Source organism: Lepidochelys olivacea (genome assembly GCF_965140295.1).
Source record: "Lepidochelys olivacea isolate rLepOli2 genome assembly, chromosome: 7".
NCBI classification, from domain to species: Eukaryota; Metazoa; Chordata; order Testudines; family Cheloniidae; genus Lepidochelys; species Lepidochelys olivacea.
Window position 1 is genome coordinate 96,621,527 of NC_140417.1, and position 27,197 is coordinate 96,648,723.

At 37.8% G+C, this 27,197-nt stretch overlaps 1 protein-coding gene across 1 annotated transcript in view; it reads right to left on the reverse strand.

Annotated features, from left to right (window-relative positions):
- The window catches only part of ADGRA1 (adhesion G protein-coupled receptor A1), a 464,598-nt gene that overhangs the window by 167,751 nt on the left and 269,650 nt on the right, over positions 1–27,197 (reverse strand). Inside the window, exons 10-12 of the mRNA XM_084634535.1 lie at positions 26,033–26,182; positions 21,777–21,938; positions 13,378–13,593 (exon numbers count right to left, since the gene is read on the reverse strand). Of these exons, the coding sequence (XP_084490661.1) occupies positions 13,378–13,593; positions 21,777–21,938; positions 26,033–26,182 (528 nt within the window). The remainder of the gene's footprint in view (positions 1–13,377; positions 13,594–21,776; positions 21,939–26,032; positions 26,183–27,197) is intronic.

Below are 27,197 nucleotides of genomic sequence, written 5' to 3' on the forward strand. Positions count from 1 at the left end.
ACAAGTCATGTAAAATATGTATTTTACAGGATTCAAGAAAGTCAGAGGAGAGTGAAAGGAAAGAATTTTTTGTCAGATACAATTTTACAATTTTTTCAATCTTGTGTTTCTTATTTCTTTTCCCTACCCAAATTTCATATATATCTATATTGGAAATGCAAACTCCATATGTCTTTAATGGACAACCTAACATAAATTATACAGCTAGATGAATAGATTTATCTTTGGTTTTGTGAACACTTTTTGGGAAACTGAACATTGTCAAATTTTGTTCAAACCTGGTATTTTTATCCAAACATTTGTTGTTTTAAAGATAACTCATGCCTACAGAAACATCAGTCCAGAGATAAAGTTATAGATGTAACAACTGCTTGGCAACTGATACTACTATTTGCATAATGAACATTTTATTTGCTGAAAGAAGGCGACATATGACAGTAAGAGGCAAGATGCAAGATATCTGTAGGATACATTTTAAAGATGTTTTTATTATTACCACAAAAGCAAACAGAAGCTATATATAAAGTATAGGAAAATGAGATAAAATCCTTTTTCCTTTTTAAAAATTTTTTTTGGAAGAACTTATGTGGAAGGATAAGTAACTGCATAGCTAAAAATCTAAAAGCATACATGAAATAAACAATGAGATGATGGGAAAAGTGGGAATGATTAGTGTGTACATAATACATTACCCATTTGTTGTACATGTGAAATCTATTATTATAGCGCAATTTAATCTTCTTGGTAATTTTTTTTTTTTTTTTTTAGATATTTGTAACAGGAGGGGAGCATTTACATTTAAAAGACTATAAAAATAAAACTATGATAAGGTAGGAAATATGAGGTGGCAAATTGTCGTCCATATAGAGGGATCATTGTAGGAAGTATAGGTATTTACATAGATGATTTGGTTTTGGGGGAGGGTGGGGGAGGGGATGCATTCTGGCAATTTTTTTAAAAAAAGGAGGTGAGTAAATCTTCTTCTCATTAAAATGACCTGATCCAGCAACTGAAAAAAAGATGCTCAGTTTTCCCCACAACTGTTTTTTACTTCTCAAAGTAACTACAAACAAATTCATTCCTGTGAAGAGGGCCAGCACAAGTCCTATGCCCCACTCAAGTCCAATTGAAAATAGATGATAGTCCACTGCAGCTGACTATTCCCATTCTCGACGCTAGATATATTAAAGATTTATGCCTAATTATGATTTCAGGTTGCATCATCAACTTGATAGCTGCAACAATACAACAATGGCCCAGTGACTTCATTTTTAATATAGCTACCTTTCTATTTTTCCTAGGTCTCCGTTCTTATCAAAAAGAATATTGCAAGTCATCAGTACATATTTTGGCATTGATATGAATGGAATGATAAGTACAGTACATGTGTATACAGTCTACTTACAACACATCCCATTATATCATAAATCTTGAAACTGAAACCTTAATGGATTAAAAAAGCCAGTCAAATGACACAGGAAGGAAAAAAATCTCGTAAACTGTCTATGGAATGTAAGGATATCCCGGTGTGAAAGTAGCAACCAAGTACACACACACAGAAAGAAGCAATAGATTCAAAAGAATTACTGTACAAACATAGGTGCAGACTATGTAGCATTTGAGCCAATTTCCTCATGAATATCCACAGCAAACACCCCAAAAGACATCAATAATTAATATTACAATAGCAGGATGCTTTTTGCACTTGGATATCACAGTGGTGGGTGATGAAAAGGTAGAAGAACAAATTACAAAATTCTAGTCTGTAAACAGAACATTTATTACTCAATCTTGATTTATATACTGAGGAAGTGCCTTGCAATACTTGGATAAGAAAATCTGAAACCAATGTAAGTTATTGGTTATTGGTATGTTATCTTCCCTTCTCTTTCTTATCAGCATTGAGTCTAACTGCCTCCAGATGATATACAGTACCTGTAAATTAGAAAAGTCAGTCCTCTGTTGTGTATCTGTTCTCTTGAAGCAGCACAAACTAGAAAAGACAATTTCTTACTAATCTTACATACACTTGCATCTGGACATTTTTTTTGGTGTTACTGTACTATTCCATCTGAAGCCAGCAAAATGTTTATTAGGGAACTGGTGGCAATTAATGTGGCTTAGAGCACCATATCTTCTATTATACCCTACGCGTACCTATCAATTTACTAAATGTTACCACGCTGCGGCATCAGAGATACTGCTGTTCTCCCATCTTCTAAATAAAGAATACCCACCATGGTATCTCTAATACTACTGTGCGTTAAAGGTTGACTTTTATGGCTATGATTTTGTTTGTGTGCGTATTTATACCCAAAGAGATTTCTTCGAATCACATCACCTGTAACTGATGCATAGCCATCTCCTGACTGAAACAGTCATTGTTTCATCGCATAATACATTAAATGTAGAAGTGAAGAAAATCAGATCCAACTGAATTTACTGGGAGAATTTTATGTTGGCAGATTTGGCTAGGACAATCTGGTTAAAGCACTCATAATCTTGTGAAAGTTGCCATGAAGTATTTATATGTCAGCAAGTAGAAAAAATGTAATCTTGAAATTAGATTCTACTAACTTTTACCATTTTTTTCATTTCCCTATACTTCTGAATTCCCTTATCTGAATTTATCTTGCCTATATTTTGTGGGTATCCAAATTTTGAGCAAAACTGAACTGTATATCTGTAATGGATGCACTTCCCATTACAGTCAATAGGCTTTAAACACATGCGTATTGTTAAGTGCTTTCTTGATTCAGCTTGTTATGTAGTTAGAGCTTTAAGGACTCAACTGTGCACACAAATCAGTTGTTGGCACAAATTGGAACTGCAAAATGAAGGACACTCTTTTGAAACTTTATCCACTGGAGAGCTGGAAAAGCTGCTTCCAAATGTCTTCCCAGTCTTCAAAGTAACAGAAGAAGAGTTATTGTTCAAAAGCCAAGTCAAAACTGGCTGGTTTTAAAAAGTTCAGTATGAAAACCATTTTGAAACCTATAGCTGTTTAGCCCTGCATGTGAAACATTCTGGGTTTTGACACTTTCAGTATAAATAATAATTATTTATATAAGAACTAGCTTTTGCATTAATGGGAAAGTTAATTAGTGCACACTCTGCTAGGCAGCTTCTGAACAGATACAATTAATTATCCACAAAGATTCTGACAATTTCACACATGCTGAATTATAGAGTAGAAGGCACTTTCATTATGAGACCTATTTTCTGGACCTTATAACTTTCCCCTTCAAATTCCTCTTTGGGCTTCAGTTTTCCATGCTTGATCCTAGCTCAAAAATGTTTTTTTCCCTCTTTCGTGGTGGAAGCAGTTGTACTATATTCTGTCCTCCACTCTTTTAACTCAAGCACTTCTACCTAGTGACTTATGATCATCATCTTTACAATTACTAAAATTTACACACTATTTTTATAATTTGAAATTCAAAATTGATTCTGGGCAAAAGGAAAACTGCTTCTCACAAGTTGATTGCATATTTTTCAATTCACAAGTCATTATGGTAACAGTTCCATTGAATAATATTATTTAACATCTGAAAATATTATACCGTGAACAAATAAGCATAGGTTTTTGTCAAGGTACTTTAAAATCCAGGTATGTTTCTTCATGGTTGACATGTTTAAAGTTATAATACCAATTCAACTTTTAACATCCCAACCTACGGACATCTCCTGTAATGCAACCCGACAAATCAAAAGGCCAGTCTCACTCTGAAAAACATAAGAAGTAAATAGAACTGAAAAGCTAATAGGAATGTGTGGAGTGCAATGTGCCTACCTTGAATTTTAAAATGCAAGGCATACATACAGGAAACGAATATTATTGTTGCACCTCTGAAGCATTAACTCGATGATTCACCTCTCTGTGAGAAGACCCGAAGGGAGGTAAGGCTTTTTATTGTGGTTTATACTCTGAAACAGCAATCACTTAAGCTGAGACCTGCAAGTAAAACGCTTTTTCAAAGTCTATTTATGACACTAACTCTAAGGCCCTATCTATATTACAAATTTGACTGTGATATTAAAAGTTTTTTAAAAGTTTTCTTTTAACAGAATTTTAATGATAGTATAGAAGGGCTATATATTTAATGTACTGTACATGTTCAATATGGGTCATATTAAGTTTAAACTGGATTTCAGGTCTGAGCTTGAATCAAGACTAGAATTTGGGTTCAGATTTGACAGGACTGAAATTTCATGAGTTGTTCTCACAATATCTGACCCCAAAATGCAGGAATATCACTTCTTGTGATAGCTTGATAGCAACCAATGCAGCCAGAGCAAGAGATGGAATCAGTCCTAGTTGTGAGTTTTTAGGACAAGGGCCAAAATATAAACCAGAAGGATCAGAAGTCTGAAATTCTGGCAGCATATAATAAAGAATGATTGATGTTCTTCAATCTCAAGCATTGTGGAAAAAATCTAAACCAACTTGTCCTTTCTTGAACACACACACACACACATAATGGTTCCAGTATTTTCCCCTAAGTCTGAAGTCATACTAAAATACTTTATTATTATTATTGACTTGGTATAATCAAATTGTACTGATTTTCTTTCTCTTCAGAGGTAAGAGGTTTGATGACAATAATGGTAAAGCTCTGTGTGCGCGCATAGGGGGGAACTTGCATGGTGCCTACTTGCAATACATTTAGCTCTCACTATTAGATACTCCCTTTCTTTTGTTCACTCTCCATTGGATTCTGGAGTTACTGCCTTGACTTACTTTATGGAAAACATCCTAAAGTTGAAATGAAAATTAAATTGAAAATCTGTGAATCAGACAGGAATGAACTGCAGGCTTTAGGACATCTTGAGAACATTACACGTTATTCTCCCAGAAGGGTCTTGCTGATAGTGGAATCAGAACTGGATGTTGAAATGTATTAAAAATTGTTTCCTAAACTTCTGTGAATGACTGCTCTCTCTCTGTCTCTCTCGCAGGTGCCATTTTTGTAATTTAGTTTTAATTTTTTTTGTCCTTATAATTTGTTTTATTTTACCTGTTTAACTCTGTATTCAGTACATTATGCCCAGTTTAGTTTTCCTCCTTCCCAAAGGCTACAACTGGATGATCTATTCACAGCAAAGTATTTAATCATTTTGCCATATTTTTCTATTTATGAAAATAGAAATAGCAGGCTCCCAATGTTAGGAGTTTATTATTCAAATGACAATATATTTCACCCTACATCCATAAATTGTTTTCAAACTACTTATTGTGGCTACTGCTTGAGTATTTACTATTCTTTTATTGTGTAACTGGTCATCTACAACATGTGGGTTTTGTTTATGCTCCCTGAATTGGATGATTAAATATCTCATAAATAAATTACAAGATAGTTATATACTTCCAGGACAAAATCATGTAAATATTTCTCTTTCCTCAAACGTTTTTGAGGACAACAACAGTTAGTACTTATGTTGGTGGAAAGCAAATAACAGGGATTAGTAAGAGTACTGTTGTAGTGATTTTGTGGCTTTTGCTCCTCCGCCCCCACCCATATTCACCCAGGTCTAATTAAGGAAATGCTAAAAGAATAATTAAAAATGAAAAGTAGTCTTTGAAACTGAGACCATCAGCCTCCCATCACTGCCACTGATGGGCCTGATTCTCCATTTTCTTGCACCTTGTGTAGTCATTTACAACTGTACAATCACTATTGTCAATCAGTAAGGTTTCATTTTGCATCTAGTTTGCACAGGTATAAATAGCTTTTGCAAAGTGCAGGGCAGTGGGGAATCAGCATGGATCAGATAGCTGGAATTCTCCAGCTCATTTTATTGGGAGAGAACAGGTACAGAACAGGTGAAATATAGCTACTCAACTGTTTAAAATAAATTAAAAGAGAACTGTTTAACTTACTAGTGGCAGAGAAAAGCCAGTCTGTGGAAAACTCTCACTTATAGAATTAAGTTAAGGAATGTACTTAATGCTGCAAACTCACCTCTTAAATTTAAGCTCTGACTAATTTTTTTAGTCAAGCAATAAAACCCATGAAAATACGATAGGAACTGCCACTCAGCCTCATCTATAAACAGCAACACTGTGCTGATATAATATTTATAAATTCACATACACATTCACATGATAGGCAATGATCCACTTAATGAAATCACTTCTCTCAAAATATCTCATATACTCCAAAATTGTTTTGCATGCTAAATAAGTAAAACATTCTTTTCAATTTCCATCTTCTTCCTGTGTGTACATTCAGTACTGAGGGTTTCCCTTCAGTATTGCATATGGGTTTGAAAGCAAGCTTTGCGTTACCCTATAGCAGCATGGTAACAGAAGAAATGTTCATAGACCCAGGGGAAAATAACTACTTAATTCCATACTTTCTACTATTACTAAGAGCTGGAGGTACAGATGAAACTTCACACTAAAGCATGGAAATGCAAACTGAGGAAAGGGTTTTGGTGGCGAGGCAGGGGAGAAATAGAAAAGGTGTCACCGGTGAAGGTCTTTAGTAACTGTAAAGATGGCTGCTCAGTGCTTATGAGGGTGCACACTCTGCACCAGCCATCAGAACAGAGCTGATTGCTCCTCCCAAGCACATTCTAGTGCCAGTGTCCCACATTCCTCTCTGCCCCTTTCTGGATGATTTGCTTATCGGGGGAGGAAGGGGTAAACACTCCTATTTTCATAGGTAACCCTTGCACACATAGGGAAAGGAGACTCTTTGCATTCCTCCCCCATCCCCAACACAAGGACCACTCACAATTGGGTCCAGCAATAATTTAAATGCTCTATGTTCCAAGGGCACATTTGTTTTTATACTCCTCTTAATTTGCGGAGCTTAATATTTCTACATTTTCTAGATATAAAAGTGTGCTGTATTTAAGGAGCTGAAAAAGATTGACTTGCATCTTGTTTCAAATTACATTGCAAACTCTTCTGCACTGCAATTGTGTCTGTTTACATGTTAGTCTACTTCCCAGCACCATGGGACCCCCAAAACGTTTGAGGCCTTTGGATGCTACACCAATAAAAACTGATACTAATGATGATGATAACAATAAAAATAATTAACAATAAGATGGAAGTGGAATCTTTTCTCTGCCAGTGCCTGATACAAATGTATCGGATCAAAGCTTATAATCTTCTCTTAGGTAAATGCCTTACTGACTTCAGTGCGGGTTTTGCCTGAATAAGGAGGAAGGTCTGCAGGATCTGTCCCACTGTCTCCATTTTACAAATGGAAGGGAAAAGAGTGTGTTTGAGCATTACTGTGTATGATTACTATTAGAAAAAATGCATCGACTTCTTATTGAAACAGCTTCTGTGCTCAGTCCGAGAATAAATCTGAAACCAGTTTAAAAAAGGTTCTGCTTGAGACATGGACACCTTCTCATCTAAAAAACACAGATCAAGAAAATACGTCACCACTATAGAATTGCTTTTACTATGGTTAGTGTTGCTGTAGCTGTGTAGGTCCCGGAATATTAGAGAGAGACAGGGTGGGTGAGGTAATATCTTTTACTGAACCAACCTCTGTTGGTGAGAGAGAAGCTTTCATGCTTAGATAGAGCTTTTCTTCAAAGGTATTTCCTCATCCACCTTGTTTCTTTACTATATTTAGTATAGATAAAAGAGAAGAAAAGGCAGCTTACAATGTTTCAAGCTAAATCAAGCTGAGTTTCACTCTATTTTATTTTATTAAATTGGGAATGAATGATGCTTACGTGTACCTTTTCCTGTTCTAATATATCTTTTTTGAGATGGGGCCACGAAAACTGCATGCACTATTCAAGGTGTGAGAATAGCATGGATTTATATAGAGACAATATGATATTTTCTGTCATATTATCTATCCCTTTCTTAATGATTCCCAATGTTCTGTTTGCTTTTTTGACTGCACATTGAGTGGATGTTTTCAGAGAACTATCCACAATGACTCTAAGATCTTTCTTGAGTGGTAACAGCTAATTTAGACCCTATCATTTTATATGTATAGTTGGGATGATGTTTTCCAATGTGCACTACTTAGCACTTATCAACATTGAATTTCATCTGCCATTTTGTTGCCCAGTCACCCAGTTTTGTGAGATCCTTTTGTAATTCTTTGCAGAATGCTCTGGACTTAATTTGAGTAGTTTTGTACCATCTGCAAATTATGCCACCTCACTGTTCACCCCCTTTCCCAGACCATTTATAAAGATGTTGAACAGCACAGGTCCCAGAACAGATCCTTGGGGGACCCTGCAATTTATCTCTATTCACTGAGAAAGCTGACCATTTATTCCTATCCTGTGTTCTTAACTTTTAACCAGTTACTGATCCAATAAAGGGCCTTCCCTCTTATCCTATGACTGCTTAGTTTGCTTAATAGCCTTTGGTGAAGAACCTTTTCAAAGGTATTATGAAATTCCAAGTACACTGTATCAACTGTATGACCCTTTCCCACATGCTTGTTGACTCCCTCAAAGAATTCTAATAGATTGGTGAGGCACAATTTCCCTTTAACAAAAGCTGTGTTGACTCTTCCCCAGCGTGTGTCTTTCCTCATCTGTGTGTCTGACAATTCTGTTCTTTACTATAGTTTCAGCCTATTTGCCTGGTACTGAAGTCAGACTTACTAGCCTTTAATTGCCAGGATCACCTCTAGAGCCTTTTTAAAAAATCAGTGTTACATTAGCTATATTCTACCCATCTGCTATGGAGGGTGATTTAAGTAATAGCTTACATACCAAAGTTAGTAGTTCTGCAATTTCATATTTGAGTTTCTTCAGAACTCTTGGGTGAATACCATCTGGTCCTGGTGACTTATTACTGTTTATCAATTTGTTCCAAAACGTCCTCTATTGACACATCGATCTGGGACAATTCTTCAGATGTGTCATCTAAAAATAATGGCTCAAGTATTGGCATCTCCCTCATATCCCCTGTGGTGAAGACTGATGCAAAGAATTTTGTTTTGCTTCCCTGCAATGGCTTTGAGTGCTCCTTTAGCACCTTGATCTCCCAGTGGCCCCACTGACTGTTGGGAAGGCTTCTGGCTTCTGAGGTACTTAAAAAAAAATTGCTGTTAGTTTTTGTGTCTTTTGTTATCTGCTCTTCAAATTCTTTTTTGGCCTGCTTAATTATACTTTTGCACTTGACTTTCCAGGGTTTATGCCCTTTTCCGTTTTCTGCAGTAGGATTTCAGTTCCCATTTTTAAAGGATGCATTTTTGCATCTTTAACGCCATTGTTAAGCCATGGTGCCATTATTTTTGTCCTATTACAGTTTTTTTTAATTTGTGGAATTCATTTAGTTTGAGCCTCTATTATGGTGTTTTAAAATAGTTTCTATACAGCTTGCAGGCATTTCACTCTTATGGCTCTTCCTTTTAATTTCTGTTCAATTAGCTTCCTCATTTATGTATAGTTCCCCTTTCTAAAGTTAAATGCTACTCTGGTAGGTTTCTTTGTTATTTAAGGATGTTAAATTTAATTACATTATGGTTGCTATTACCGAGTGGTTCAGCTATATTTATCTCTTGGACCCAATTCTGTGGACTACTTTGGACTAAATCAAAATTGCCTCTCCCCTTCTGGGTTTCAGGACTAGCTGCTCCAAGAACAGTCATTAATGGTGTCTAGAAACTTTATCTCCATATCCCATCCTCTGGTGACATGTACTCAGCCAATGTGGGGATAGTTAAAATTCCCCATTATTATTGCATTTTCTGGTTTTGTTGCCTCTCTAATCTCCCTGAGCATTTCACAATCACTGTCACCATCCTAATCAGGTGGGTGGGAGTGTACTCCTGATGCTATATTCATTATTTAGGGATAGAATGTCTATTCCCCAAAATTCCATGGAACTGAGTCATTTAAGATTTTTATCATATTGGACTGCTTTCTTTCACATATAGTGCCACGCTCACACTAGCATGCCCTACTCACTCATGGCCTATATATTTTGTTCCTTGGTATTATTGTGTCCCAGTGATTACCATCATTCTACCAAGTTTCTGTGATGCCTATTACATCAATATTTAATACTTAAGTTCATCCATCTTAGTATTTAGATTTCTAGCATTTGTATACAAGCACTTATATAATTTGTCTATATTTTGTTGTCTGCCTTCATGTGATGTAATTGAATGGGACTCTTTCGTTTGACTATTTCTCTTCATTTCCTACCACTACTATCCTTTCCTCTTTACTAGGATATAGAATATCCCCTTTAATAGATCCTCCCCTAACGAATGTTTCTGTCTGAACCATGTGCTTCACATTATCTTTCCTCCAGCCCTTAGTCATATAAAAGCATCCATGCATGGGGCCCTTATGCCACATGATCCTTTTGCCTAAAATAGTATTATTACTTTTATTACTAATCTCTGTTCAATGTTCTGTAAAATCACAGATGACTTACAGCTATGTTAAGATACTTCTGTGTAAGGTATAAATAAAACAATAAAAGAACAGGAAGAATGTGATACTGAAATAACCTCTTGAGATGCCAAACCAAAATATGTAGGAGAGATTAGAGAAAAAAAAAGAAAAAAGTTAATCTTTTAAAGAATAATGAAACCTTGTATAGAATAACGTTCTTTTTCCTTTGGAAACTTGATGCCATTTAGAATTGTTCATGTGTTTGAATATCCAACTCTTTCTTATTCTACATCTGTGCCTGTAATCACTTAAGCATTCATATACTTACCAATAAGTCAGTATTACTAAAATGACACAAGTGTGTTTGAAACATCGCACTGAAGAATCACACTGTCACATAGCAGCGTGGTGGGGGCTGAGGAACTTGTCAAGTTTTAAGACTTAACCATTTTATATGTATCATTAGATCTGTTTTGATTTTATTTTTTAATATTGCTAGAATTGTTTTTTTGATAATAATAAAAGGAAAAAATTATCTCCTCCACATCTCTTGTATTCAAAAAACAGCTTTATTTAATCTTTCTAAACCAGCTCACCTTTGAACAGTGACAAAGCCTGGAACATTTCCACCTGAAAAGTGAAAGTTTTCAGTCATAATAACTTTTTAGAAACAGGAGGTAGAATGGAAAGCATAATTTAACCTTACCTACTATACAGAGGTCACTTCTGTTCTCAGTATAAGATGAACATAAGAATGGCTATACTGGGTTAGACCAAAGGTCCATCTAGCACAAACATTCAATAAAGAGATGCTTGCCTCATACCGAGCTATAATCTTTAAACTTACTAATGCATAGGTTAAAGAGACACTGTCAAATTTAATAGGGCCAAAATTTAACCTACTTTGTTATTTTTATATCTGTTTACACAGTCTCTGCCATTTTTGTAAAACAAATGCTTCAGCACTCTTTTCTTCTCAAAAGGAATGATAGATTCCAGCAGGTCAGCACTCATGTGAAAAATACTTTTCACATGTGTTGGAAGGGAGAAATGTGTGTAAGGAAAAGGTTTCATTTTCAAGGAGTTATTATAAACAAAGCGAAAAGAAAAATGAATTATAAAGTTATGAAAAATAACTTGACAGTCTCCTTTTAAGGAAGACTTGCTATATTTGCAAGCCTTAGTTTGGTATCAAATTTAGCAGTACATTCCTGATAAAATCTTACATTTGGTTATAATTATAGAACAATGGGGTTCTAAAGAGCATTATGAAATACCCTATTGCACCTGCAGTTTAAAAAAATATTTTTATCCACTGAAACTATATATGAAAACGCAAATTTGGATGGAAATTCTGACTTGGATGCTTTCTATAAACATGGCAAAATATGTAAGAAAAGATTATAATGCAGTGATGCACTGCCAAATTTTTATAAAAAGGGCTTCAACCAAAATGTTCTGCCTTAGCCTGTGATAAATCTTGCATGCCTGTGTGCTTATAGACATGGAGGATGAGGGGCTGTGGAATCTATTTGTTTTCCTATTTAAACCAAAATGCTTAATCATAACCAAAGGAGGAGACATCATCACTTGGCAAACAAACTTCTATGGACTGCATTTACTGGAAATGTTTATTCCTTGTTCCTGAAAAATATACAAAGTACATTCATAGATTTAGATATTTTAGGGCCAGAAGGGACCATTATAATCATCTTGTCTGACCTTCTGCATAAGATTGGCCAAAGAACCTTACCAGTAAACTCTGCTTCAAGCTCACAACTTCTGCTTGAGTTATAGCATATATATAGCACAGTGCTCAGCTTGTGTAGTTTGAAGTGTGTGTATATAGCTATATTGATAGATAGATTGTTTTGTAAGAAAGTGCAGGAGTATTAGTCCCTTGGGATCTTTCTTTTTTTTCCTTTTTAATGTAATCATTGACATTAGGTTCTACCTTGTGCATTCCAAGGACTAAAAAGTTGCTCTTCAGAAGCATCTTTGTAAGTTATCCTCTGTGTAGATGGTGTTCATCCCTCCCTGGATGCTGCTAAACTATCAAAGGGAGGAAAGCTACCCAATCCTTCCTTCAATTTGGTGACAGAATTTTTACAAGGTTCTCCCAAGAGCTCCCTCCACTGGCATTACCTAAGTTACACAGAGCTTCCAAAGGCAGCACTAGGAAAATAAGTGCAATCAAAGTACTCTCAGAGTTCAGTAAGCTTGTAGTATTACCTAGAAAAGTATCATTTTGGAGTACTCAGCATTTCCAGGAATAAGCCTATTAAAATGAGATGCTGTTGGAGGATAACTAAAATTCAACCCTAGTTCTCTTAAATTTAATAACACACTCAACCAAACGCAAAATTTCCATTTCCCTCTAGATAAAAAATTCATTGTACCACTTCATTATTTGATAATAATACTGCACTCTATTAAGAGGCTTATTTATTATTGTTTTCCTTAGGCTGTTCCAAAACTCCAAGGTAATGCTCTTCTTTTATATCAAGTTTTGGAGATAAGAACCGTAAAACAATTTAGTGGAAGTAAAGACAATTTTTCTGAAAATGTCACTGTCCATGCAAGCTTAACTCACCTGAGAGTTCCTGACAAAACTCAGTATTTCCCATCGACTTCAATGGGATTGCTCACACGTGTAGAAGTTTGTAGGATCGAGCCCAAAGATTATAATTGCAAAATATATACTCATTTCTGTTTATATGTTGAATTTTTACATCATGCATGGAAACACTTATGCGATATTTGTAAACACAGCACACTAGTATTGGAAGTAAAATATGCATTTTTATCATACTTGAAGTTAAATATTTAAGACCAGTAACAAGTTACAATTACTTTTCTTATTAATCAATGTACAAGATTAAAAGCTCATATAATTATTTAATATAATCAGTTTGAGTCCTGCAGTGGTAAAGTAGTAATCTGCTTTGAATACAAGATACAAATGAAATATATATATATATATATATATATACACATATGAGTCAGTTGTACACAACTGTTTATACCACTTACTTTGGTAGAAAAATTCATGAAAGAACCACTGAGACTGCCATCGTTGCACTTAAAATTCAAATGTTGGTCTGGGTGATAATCTGCTTCCCAGCTCCCCACCTCATGGATCAGTGACCTGTCTGAATTTTCAGATATTTTCTGGAAGGCAGTGCAAGTCATTCCTATGAAGCTAGATGGCTTGATCATAAAGGCTTCCAGAGCAATATTAAGGGAAATCTGTCAAAACACATTGAGAAACTGGTATTTTGCTAACATACTTTAAAAGGAATCGTTGATACAAAATATGCATTTTGTATACATTGTATATTATATATACACACACACACACACACACATGAAATAAACATAAGCATTTCAATAAAATGCCTAAAATAGAAAATATGAAACATCCATACATATTCAATTTGATTTGTATAAAATCTTGAATGTATATGTAGTAGAGCTAAGGAGAGAGATAAGCTTTAGGTTTCATTTCCAAATTATATCCTTTATAGTGAAATTACTGCTGACTCTCCTTATGTTTCTATTCCACTCAGGAAACAATTAGAGAGAACTCAGGAAAGTTTAAGATACTTTCCCTACTAAAGCATATCCACGTTATGCTGTGCAGCAATAAAAGCCATTAATATGTCTGTTAAGATACAGTTCTGGAAAGCAGGGAAAAGTATTATCATTGGTGCAACTTCCCTCTCAGACAAGAGCTGTTTTTGCCCTTTCCGTGTTCTGGTTCACTCAATCAAAATGGGTATGTATACATACTACAACTTACATAGGTCAAGCTGGCTCTGTGGATGAGGGGAAAGCAGTGGACGTGTTGTTCCTTGACTTTAGCAATGCTTTTGACACGGTCTCCCACAGTATTCTTGCCAGCAAGTTAAAGAAGTATGGGCTGGATGAATGGACTATAAGGTGGATAGAAAGTTGGTTAGATTGTCGGGCTCAACGGGTAGTGATCAATGGCTCCATGTCTAGCTGGCAGCCGGTATCAAGTGGAGTGCCCCAAGGGTCGGTCCTCGGGCCGGTTTTGTTCAATATCTTCATTAATGATCTGGAGGATGGTGTGGATTGCACCCTCAGCAAGTTTGCAGATGACACTAAACTGGGAGGAGTGGTAGATACACTGGAGGGTAGGGATAGGATACAGAGGGCCCTCGACAAATTAGAGGATTGGGCCAAAAGAAATCTAATGAGGTTCAACAAGGACAAGTGCAGAGTCCTGCACTTAGGACGGAAGAATCCCATGCACCGCTACAGACTAGGGACCGAATGGCTAGGCAGCAGTTCTGCGGAAAAGGACCAACAGGTTACAGTGGACGAGAAGCTGGATATGAGTCAACAGTGTGCCCTTGTTGCCAAGAAGGCCAAAGGCATTTTGGAATGTATAAGTAGGGGCATTGCCAGCAGATCGAGGGACATGATCGTTCCCCTCTATTCGACATTGGTGAGGCCTCACTTGGAGTACTGTGTCCAGTTTTGGGCCCCACACTACAAGAATGATGTGGAAAAACTGGAAAACGTCCAGTGGAGGGCAACAAAAGTGATTAGGGGACTGGAACACATAACTTATGAGGAGAGGCTGAGGGAACTGGGATTGTTTAGTCTGCGGAAGAGAAGAATGAGGCGGGATTTGATAGCTGCTTTCAACTACCTGAAAGGGGGTTCCAAAGAGGATGGATCTAGACTGTTCTCAGTGGTAGCAGATGACAGAACAAGGAGTAATGGTCTCAAGTTGCAGTGGGGGAGGTTTAGGTTGGATATTAGGAAAAGCTTTTTCACTAGGAGGGTGGTGAAACACTGGAACGCGTTACCTAGGGAGGTGGTGGAATCTCCTTCCTTAGAAGTTTTTAAGGTCAGGCTTGACAAAGCCCTGGCTGGGATGATTTAGTTGGGGATTGGTCCTGTTTTGAGCAGGGGCTTGGACTAGATGGGCACCTGAAGTCCCTTCCAACCCTGATATTCTATAATTCTATGATGGGCTTATTAGTGGGCTCACATTTGCTGAGTGCAGTCAATGGAAGAGCACCGTCTTTACTACTCCTAGAGAGACGGTGTTTCATCTTTCATTATGTGAAGTGGTAATTAATGATGATGGGAAAGTTTTAACAGCAGTACAGCTCCGAAGAATAGCAAGTTTTCTACCCCTGGATTTTTGTTAATCGGGTATATTTGCTGCAGCAGAAACACAGTTTTGATGATTATTTGTAGAGTAACAAAGGTGCACATGGCACTTTATACAATCTTTTTCACTTGTGGCGATGAGGTTGTCTGGGAAATTTTGCCCCTTGATTGAGAAAAGGAAGGGACTCTAGAGTGTATGAGGCTCCAAGCATTCTAGGATACTCCTCAACCCCTTAGGCAATAGTGTTCCACAATAAGACTCAACTCCACTCAGTATTGATTAGAATGGGGTAAAATTGTCACATCGAACCCCAGCAAATTTGGAGTATGGTGCCAGTTCTGCTGAAGGTTTATTTTGCAAAAGATTTTCACATGACTTCATACTAAAGGAAAGTACTTTCTACCTGGCAGGGAAAAAAACAAAACAAAACAAAAAACCAAGCAAACATAAGACTCAGTTTAGAGCTGGGTGGGAAACTGTTTTCCTGTCCCAGGAAAATGTTTGAAATTTTGAAAATATTTCCTGTCCTGATTGGAATAAAAAGCTGAAATTTTGAAGTTTTTTGCTGAATGGATATATCACATTATTTCATTTTGGAAGCACTGAAATGTGGTATTTCTGAAGGGAAATATATTCATCAGGATCCCTGACTGCCCACTTGGTGAGCTGAAATGGAGCTGGGGACCCTGGAAGCCCTAGCAGCTGCAGACTGAAGTTGACATGATTCTTGTCAGTTTCATGACTGCCCACCACTGAACAGCAAAGTAAAACTGACCAGACACTGTTAACAAGAGTCTGGTCAGCAACACTGCTGCTGTTAGTGAGGACAGCAATGAAGCTGACAAGAATTATGTCAATTTCAGCCCCCTGTGGCCAGATCTTTGAGGGTCCTCCAGAGGCCCCAACTCCAAAGTAGCCAACTTGGTGGGGGCTTTCAGGCTCCTGGTTTCCCTCAGCCTGTGTGGTGGGCTTAAGTGGAACTGTGAGCCCGGAAACACTGGCTCCTATGTTCTGAGACTCCCAGCTCAGTGGACTGCCAAGGAGCTGGTCAGGCAAGCTGGAAGGAAACCAGGCAGGTTTATGATGGAAACCTGACCGGCAGGCAGGTTTTGAAACCTGGGGTCCATTGGAAGTTTGTGAAAATCCAACCAGTCTCACAAAATGGTTTGATCTCAATGAACTGGCAAATTCCAAAAAAGAAAGTTTTGTCAGCATTTTTCTGATCAGCACTCTACTCAGGATGTTGTAGGCTTGGAGCCAAAACATTAAAACCTCATTGTAAGGTGGGGAGGAAATATGGTGGCTTTGCTGCCCTTAGGTCCTGCCTTGTCAATTCAGATTGCCTGGATTCTGTCATAAGCCAGTGGGGTGTCTCATGATAACCCTTCAGTGGCTGGTTTATCTGTGTGTGCTCAAAACGAAGCTATGAAGTGCAGTAAATTCCTGTCGGCCACAAGTGCTGCCACCTCCAACACTATATTTAGGCTGTAGCACTAATGGCTAATTATAGCAGGAACTGCAGCTTCTGCTACAGTTAAGGTTCTATAATATTTCCATTCTAAACCCTTGTTTTCAATTGCTGCTAATTTTCTAAAATATTCACCTGTCCAGATTTTTTAAGTTTGAGTAAAAATGGTTGAGCCATTTTAGAACACACAAAGCAGAATTTTTTCCCCCACTAAAAATAATATCCTGAGATTTTGTTTTGAACAGTCTAATTGCTGGAACAGCCAGGCAGGAAAGCTTTAAAATTGAAACCAGGTTTTCCTGGATAACTTGATGCACCCTACACATATAGATTTTTGTGCTGTGCAGACAAGTTTCACTGGCACATGTTATGCTTGTGGAAAAGTCAAAAGATATGGGTTCAATCCCCAGCTCTGCCAAAGACTTCTTGTGTGACCTTAGATAAGTCATGTAGTGTCCCCGTGCCTCAGATCTCTCTCTGGAAAATGGGGATAATAGAGACAATTTCATTAATGCTAACTTAGATATTTTCATGATGGAGGACATGTAAACAGAAGTAAAGTCATTTGCAATAATGAACGCTACTATATTTATAAATATATAAAATTATATTGAAATATATTCTTGCAAATGCCATGCAGTTCTCTCATGCCAAGCACAGAAGAATATGTCGATGAGGTACTGTATATGATATGGTAAGGCATCCAAAGTAAATCCACAGAATTAGATATATCATGGGCAAGGATAGATGCAGAACTAAAACTTTCCACCCTCTACTCCATTCACACAATCATAGCAAGTTACAGTCAGAATGGCAAGCATTTTATGGAAAGCTACCAAACTAATCTTCTTGTTTCCAAGTGCTATAAATATATAAAATAATATGGTATCCATGCATGTAACAGCAGGTTGGGGCAACACTTAAGATGATGGCAAGAATAGCTCCTTGGGTGTGCAGCTCAGGACAATGCCAAAGGGCACAAAGATAAGCCTACAAAGGGAAAGCCTCATTAACAATTAACCTGAAATTCTCTGACAGTTTCAGTGGGATTATTTAGAGCAGTGATTCTCAAACTTTTGTACTGGTGACCCCTTTCACACAGCAAGCCTCTGAGTGCAACCCCGCACACCCCCTTATACATTAAAAATACTTTTTTATCTATTTAACACCATTATAAATGCTGGAGGCAAAGCGGGGTTTGGGGTGGAGGCTGACATATAATAACCTTGCGACCCCCTGAGGAGTCCTGACCCCCAGTTTGAAACCCCTGATTTAGAGAAAGAGGTGAAAAAATATATGGAAGGTTTTAATACTATTTTGTGCATTTCCAAAAATGGGCTGAGGAATTAACATAGAAGATGTTATTTCATGGCAAAGAGGCTGCCAACAGGGTCACTACCTAGTTATAGATAGGCAGGATAGTTTGCTTTTGAAAGCTAAACAGTTACCGTAAATTAGATAAATAGATAGATAGATAGCCAGCCAGCCATGGAAAGATATTGCAGACTACTTAGTACATTTACATAAACATTAACAATGAAGTTGGTTTAATTTGAGTGGGTCAGGTTAGCACACTAAGAGCAAAAAATAGTAGCTTTTTCACTTGTCTCTGTCCCATCAGAAGAATTTTGTGTTCATAGGAATTTATTCTTACTTTTTAATATAACATACAGAAGAGTTTCTTTTTCACTCTGCACGGTAATATTAATGTGAAGACAATATATAATTTCCTACCTTAAATGCATTATTATATGGGATACAGTATCTGGGGTTTATACATTTGAGAAGATGTAACAGGCCATTCCTTATGTAAAGAACAATGTTTATATATACACCACCCCTAACTTAGGGAGGCATAAGGAAATACAACTGATCTATTGCCCTATCTTTCAACTCAGGGGTTTGTTTGCCTTTGTGATAACCCATCCCGTAGTGCATGAGATGTATGCACCCGATGAAGTGAGCTGTAGTTCACGAAAGCTTATGGTTAAATAAATTGGTTAGTCTCTAAGGTGCCACAAGTACTCCTTTTCTTTTTGCGAATACAGACTGACACGGCTGTTACTCTGAAACCTGAGAAAAACATGTCTGTCTTCCCCAAAAAACCATTGCCGTTTAAGGAATTTTTCAATAGACTTAGAATGAAAATGGCCAGGTTCATGTCATACAATTGACAGATTTAGTCGGAGACTTAATTTTTCAGAAATTATATCTAAAACCAGTGACCACTTCAAGCTGTGTGCAGTCTTACTCTGTTTAAAGAAACTAAAGCAATTTCTATGAGCTAGTTAACTGGCTAATTGTTTGCTGGCTGGTCTCCAAAAGGAACAGAATTGCATGAGACTACACAAGAAAGTCCACAGATTTGTTTATTTACAAGCTGCACTTGACTGTGCACTAAATCTCCCACAGAAAACTGTAAGAATAAAAAAGATAGAGCACAGCTAATAGGTTAAGGATACAGATTTACAGCTTGCATAAACAGAAAGAATTACTTTGGATAGGAATGTCAACATCCTCCCGAAGCAGTGACAAGAAAAATGACCTATGGAACTTGACATTTAAAATAAACCAGGAGTTTATACAAATAGAGCATCCCCTTAGCTGTTACATAAAAAGTCAGCTCTAGGAAGGCACCTTACTGTCTATACGTATTCTAAATAGATACATACATAAAAATGGGCATCAAAGTGATTCTTTTCTATATATAACCATTTAAATGAACAGCTTTTTTTCTCACAGAGTATAATCTGCAAGTGAAAAAAGACTGGCTCTTCTAGCTCTTTCTTCTCTAAGGATATGTGTATACTGCAGTTAAAAACCCAAAACTGGCCTGTGCTAGCTGACTCAGGCTCGCAGTGCTCGGTCTAAAAAACTGTTTAATTGTGGTGTAGAAGTTCGGGCTCAGGCTATAGCCCAAGTTCTAGGACCCTCCCACCTCACCTAAGTTGTACTGTTGAAGGATCTAAGGATATAGGCAGGCCATCAATGCCTTTTTGTGTCTGTGCGTGCACTAAGGTGAACAGACAGCAAGTGTGAAAAAATAGGACAGGGGGTGGGGAGTAATAGGAGCCAATATAAGAAAATCAATATACGGGTGCGGGAGTGATAGCTCAGTGGTTTGAGCATTGGCCTGCTAAACCCAAGGTTGTGAGTTCAATCCTTGAGGGGGCCATTTAGGGATCTGGGGCAAAAATTGGGGATTGGTCCTGCTTTGAACAGGAGGTTGGACTAGATGACCTCCTGAGGTCCCTTCCAACCCTGATATTCTATGAAAAAGCCCCAAGTATCGGGACTGTCCCGATAAAATCGGGACATCTGCTCACTCTAGCGTGCACATGTGTGTTTGCAAATACATACTGTTCAGTAACTAAAATTAACGATGAATTCACTTTCAAGCAATACCCCCAAACAAATTCTGTAGATAACTGAACAAAATATGCAAGGTTTGCAAGTTATTGTTTTTTTCTTTTTTATACAAACTCAATAACTCTTTAAATATTTAATTTAAAATTGTGAAGGGTTTGGATTTAAGCTTCTGATTTTGGTCCATTTCTACTATTTAAATGTTGAAAAATTGATAAAACATATTCAGTGTCCTGGGAGTGAACTCTTGTGAACTGGAGGCTGGGCATTTTTGGTAGCAGGTCCATGAATCTACAATTTGCTCCCCATAGACAGGGCCGGCTCTAGGCACCAGCAAAATAAGCAGGTGCTTGGGGCAGCACATTTCTAGGGGCGGCATTCTGGTGCCGGCCATTCTGCCCCTAGAAATATGCCCCCGCCGGCCCAGCTCGCCTCCGCTCCATCTCCGCCTGCTCCCCTGAGCACGCTGCCGCTGCTCCGCTTCTCCCCCCTCCCTCCCAGGCTTGCTGTGCGCAAAACACCTGTTTCGCGAGGCAAGCCTGGGAGGGAGGGGGGAGAAGCCGAGCGGCGGCGCGATCGGGGGAGGCGGTGGTGGTGGAGCGGAGGCAAGCTGGGTTGGGGAGCCGTTCCTCTACCTCCCCCCCCCGTTATTTCCTGCGCTCCCCCCCGACCCTTGCTCACCTATGCTCTGCCTGCTCCCCTGAACACGCTGCCTCTCCCTCGCCAGAGAGGGAGAGGGGAGAAGAGGTGCGGCGGCATGTTCAGGGGAGCAGGCGGAGCAGAGGTGAGCTAGGGTGGGTGGTTGTGTGGGGGTGGAGCCACAGGAAGCAATGGGGGGTGGGAATCCGGCATGCCCGGGGGAGGAGGCGGGGCCGGGAATTTGGGGAAGGGGTTGGGGGGCACGAAGAAAAGGCGGGGGTGGACAAAATTTTTTTGCTTGGGACAGCAAAAATCCTAGAGCCATAGAAATAAGCTTAAACACAAAACTAGCTGCTATCTTTACCAAGAGCAACAAGATGCACCTTTTCAGCCAGGCCTTTCTCACCGGTTTACGCTATTAATACCTAGAATACTCTCTGACAGCCATATCAAAAGCTGCAGGCAACAACAGAGCATGTTGTCTTATCCTTGGAAATGTTGATTGACCCAATTTAAGCCTTCTAAAATGAACACAGATACCAACAGAGATGGGTAAACTGAAGTGAACAGCAATACCATATTTGAAGAACACTCCACAAACAAAACAATCCACTATGATAATAAATAGATAAATGTCAGTTATTGAGCCTATCGGTAATGTTCGATAAACCTGCTGCATTTGTGCTCTTTTTCTGTCTTCCAAAGGTACTTTAATGCATATAAATTGCTAATGCAAAAATTCATAGAAAAATGACAGATCTTTCGAACAACCCCCCACCCCAAAATGTTTGTAATTTTATTACATACCTTTGATATAACCTGAGTATGGCTGCTCAGCGTCTGATTTGTAATGTGCGCCACACATTGTACAATCCTGGTACAGGCTTTGTTTTCATTCTGGGCCATCCACAACACATGGTCATCTACCAACATTATGTTGCTGGCAATTTCAACTATAGCATCTGCAAGCTGAAAGAAAAAGTAATTACAAGGGAAACTATTATACCATTAAAACTGCAACAAAGAACACAAGAGTGAAATTGAAATTAGGCACCTTATCTCACCTAATGGCAGTCATTTTAAGGAGACTAGTCATTCTGTTAGATCATTACATTTCAACAGACACAGAGACCAAGGAGAAGAGGAGATAAAAGTGCCAACTGACATCAAAGAAAATACTCTCTGGTTCACTATTTAAGTGTAATATCCCCACAGTACTCAAGTTTTTATTTTTTTTATGTATTTATTTATTTGTGTATTTCACCATTTTGGGTTAAAGCAGGTGCTATTGGTCATGTTTTTCCTATTAACTAAAATCAATTAAAATAAAGTAACACTGCTAATTTTTTATTTGTTTATTACAAATATGATTATTGATTATTGATCATTCCTCTGGTTATTTTGGTATTTTATTCTGCTCTGCTAATTTAATATGTTCTCTTCTACTGTTTGTCTTATTAATGTGGGATATTTACAGGTCTTTATTTTTAAAGAATTTCAGTTCTCCTCTTACTATCTCAGCCACTGGATCTTCCCTATAACAACAAATATGGATTGATATTGTATGGATTTATCTTTTCCCAAATTAATTTTTTAAAACTAAATCTGTTTGAGTTATATATGCCCAAGAAAGCATTCTACTCAGATGAAGTATATTTTTAACCAGGATTAACCAGGTAAAAAGATTTCCTTCACGATTTATATAAAACCAAACCAAAATACCAGAATCAAACCCAAAAACAAACACTGCCTCCCACTCCACCCCCGAACTTCTTGTTTTCTGAATTACAATCTTTTTTTTTCAGAAAACAAGAGACTAAGATGGAAACAAGAATACAGCCATAACGGCTACAGTGCAACTTGCAATATCCCTTGATATTTTACAGCATTTTGTACAAGAAAGGAAATTCTCCATATGACTGAATACATGCCTGGCAACAGTCTCCATCAGAATGTTGGCAGTTTGTGAGAGTCTGACAAATTTCATCAGACAGCAGAGTGAACAGTGCCCCCAAACCAAAGTGTTTCTGAGATTAATACTGTGGTACCCAAGATACAATCATTTTATATTTTGATGGGTACAACGATTCATCAGAAAGCCTGAAATGTTTCTTTGACTTAAAAACACAGTCAGCTTAAAAAACACATTTCTGTCTGAAAATCACTTTCCCTGGTGTTGTTTCAAGTAATACCTACACTTACTGTAACTGAGAGGGTTTTAAAAAAACGTATTTCTTTTTTACTTTGTGCATTTGAAAGCACTTTGTGTATAGTCAGTTTCACTCTCGCTCTCTATGTAGGGAGAGAGGGCCTAATTCTCAAAAGTGTGGAGAACACACAACTCAATTTAAAATGAATGAGAGTTGCAGGTCCTCCGTACCTCTGAAAATCAGGCTCACAGTCAGTTTACATTTTTGGTTGATGGCTTCTAAGTAAGAGCATTGCAGTAGTTCCAGGAAGCCTGTGAAGAGCCCCACTGTCCTAGGTGCCTTAAATGAGCCCTTGCCCTAAATAGCAAAATTAAAGAGAAAACCATTTTAGATAATGTGATTGTAATGATACTCCAAGGATTTCATCTTGAATTGAATCAATGATGCAATGGCTTCTTTCTTGACTTTTCATTCTGAAATGAAAATATTAACTTTTTTGGAAATTAAACTTAATTTTAATCAGATTACAAAGTCATATAGCCTTGTAAATGTACACAGCAGTTTTCAGAACCCACAGATATGGCATCCCAAAGAGTTTACTGATCAACTCACACAAAAATGATGCATGGAAGAGTGATTACATTCAGGGGCATAAAAATAACTAAAAAATGTTTCAACAGGGAAAGAGGTAAACTAATATATCTGGACATATAGTTCAAAGCACAGATATTCACTAGAAAAAAGAAACCTGTAAAGCAACAATACTGAGATGTCGGAGATGGCAGACATTAAGAAATTAAACAGGAGTTTGCAGTGCTGATGGTTGCTGAAAAAGCCAATGCAATTTTAAACTTTATATACAGCAGTCACACAACAATGGACAGAGATATAATGTGTCCTCTCTATATGGCTCTTTTGCGACGACCTGAAATAATATATTAATTTCTGGTAACCTAATTACTAGCAGGTTATTGACAAATTGTGTTACTGATGCAGTGAAGAGTAATAAAAATGATTAGGAGACTGGAGGCAATGATTTATGAGAAAAGATTAAGATGTATAGCTCAGCTAGGTGAGGGATAGGATAATAGCCTATACATAAATAAGAGGTGGGAAAATGAGGGAGAGGAAGCAATTCTTTAGCATAATAAAATGTGCTAACTAGGAGTAATAGCATGAAATCAAGAAAATGAAAAATTGGGTGAATGTATGCACATTTTCCTGACAACATGATGTACTAGACTGTTAAATTATGCCCCAGGAGAAGCAGTGAAAGCCCTATCATTTGACACATTTGACACTAGATGGGACAATGCAAGAGTAAAATGTGCGGTAAGGAACAAACATGCACTGGGTGCAATGTAGACTAAATGATCAAATTGGTCTTTTTCTGCTCTAAGCATGACCTCAACATAGAAGTTGCACAAATTTAACTAAAATCGGTTTAAAACAGTGCAAAACTGTGAACCCACTTACGTTAAAAAAACAAAGAGTACTTGTGGCACCTTAGAGACTAATACATTCATTTGGGCATAAGCTTTCGTGGGCTAAAACCCACTTCATTGGTGGAAAATACAGAAGGAAGATATATATATATACACAGAGAACATAAAAAAATGGGTGTTGCCATACCAACTGTAATGAGACCAATCAATTAAGGTGGGCTATTATCGTTGATTATCTCTGAAAATAGCAGACCTTAATTGATTGTGAGAGATTATGAAAGAAACGGGTGGAGAAGTAACATGCGATGAGGGGCGGAGTTGTGTGGATGTTTTGATAGTGCGGATCAGGAGTTTGAATATTACATGGCAGGAGAAGCAAAACCAATTGGAGCTGATGCTAATTTATGTAATGAACAATACATAAGGAGCTAGTACCAAAACCAAAGTGGAATCAAAGGATTTTTGAGGAGAGCTATAACTGTGAATAAGGCTGTTTTTTGTCAGAGAGAAAATTCTTACTTTTGCAGAGGAGAGGGGGTCAAAAAGCAACATCATCATATTGGGATTCAGAGCCAGGAGGCTGAAAAGCAATTGTAGCTTTGAAATATGACTCTGGGAAGCACTTAGTATGCACTTTAGTTCTGGCATATGATGATGAAATTAAAGTTGAAGGCACTCTCAAAGTGGCACTAAAATGTTAACCATTACAAACCCCAAAGCCAGAATGAAATGAACAATGCCAAACCAAAAGAAAAACAAATGTTTTAACTATAACTATCATGTATTCAAAAATTACAGAAAATGAAATCTTTATGCAAGCAGCTACTCTGAAAATTAAACAATGAAAACTTTTATGAGTATCATTGCTGTTCTCTATAAAAAGCTATTTTTTCCTTTGGGATTTGCATAACTGATTAGATTTCCTTGTAAAATGTTACCCCCTGTGCTAGAAGTTTCTTCAGAAAGTTATACTTAAAGAGGCATTTTGTCCTCTTCACATAAAGTGATACATACACTCGTAATTCTTCAAAATGCAGTGAAAATATCCTCCACAGTTATTCTGTTGATAATACAGAAGAAACAAAATAAACATTTGTGACACTCAGATACTGTCATGGAAATATCCAGAAGGAAAAGCATCTGGAGTTACTCCCAATACTTTATCCACTGTATAATTTAAAAAGGCACAAAGTAAAGGAAATGTGTGTGCATCCTAAAATATTTTGTTCCAAAACAGCAATGGCTCTATCAGGCAGACGAGAAGGCTCAATCCTCCTACTAGACACTGAGCAACCCACTGCTGAATCATTTGTACAAAGTATATGCATTCACAAGATCAGGGAGCAGTTTTAGAATCTACACTGCAATGTGTGCCTGCATATGTTAAAACAGGAGCATGCTGTAAATGTACAAATACGTGATTTCAATTTTAAGTGGTAGATTATTCAGTATTCAAACAGTGTCTTACATCTTTGACTTCATCCACGATGGCTATTAACTTTTCCATTATGTAAGCCAAATATATAATATCCATCTTATCTGCAAAGTTGGAAGCATCTCTTGTGTAGGCTGTAAGTTGGCGGGAAAATTCAAGAGCATTGGTGGCATTGATGTGCATCTGGAAATACATCAGAATTGTTATGTGTAATATCTGGCTTGGCTTTTATCACTCTTTTCACATTTCTGAGGCTACATAACTTGTTTAATGTGTACCAATTTAGGATCTGATCATACAATCAAGGAAGATTAGGGTTGGAAGAGACCTCAGGAGGTCATCTAGTCCAACCCCCTGCTCAAAGCAGGACCAACACCAACTAAATCATCCCAGCCAGGGCTTTGTCAAGCTGGGCCTTAAAAACCTTCTAAGGATGGCAATTCCACCACTTCCCTAGGTAACCCATTCCAGTGCTTCACCACCCTCAAGTGAAATAGTATTTCCTAATATACAACCTAGACCTCCCCCACTGCAACTTGAGACCATTGCTCCTTGTTCTGTCATCTGCCACCACTGAGAACAGCCAAACTCCATCCTCTTTGGAACCCCCCTTCAGGTAGTTGAAGGCTACTATCAACCCCCACCCCCACTCTTCTGCAGACTAAACAAGCCCAGTTCCCTCAGCCTCTCCTCGTAAGTCATGTGCCCCAGCACCCTGATCATTTTTGTTGCCCTCCTCTGGACTCTCCAATTTTTCCACATCCTTTCTATAATGGGGGGGCCCAAAACTGGATGCAATACTCCAGATGTGGCCTCACCAGTGCTGAACAGAGGGGACTAATCACTTCCCTCAATCCTTCAAAAGACTTACACACGTGAATAGTGCCATTGACCTAAAGTGAAGCATGTGTACAAGTCTTTGCAGGATCAGGGCTTTAGTCAGATGATTCCCACTAACATGGAACCATGCAGCTAAGAATCAATACACTGCACTGAATCAGGATTCCCTAGGACCTGTGGTTTTTATCTCATACACACAGCTGTGAATCTGAAATAACTTTTGACTTCAATGGCATTGCTTTGGATTTACACTAACATGAAGGTGACCAGGATACATGGCTCTTGGAGTCTTTATGTTAGGAACATGTCCAGATTTTCAGAAATGTAGCTACTGGAGTAAAAAAATCAGTTTTAAAAG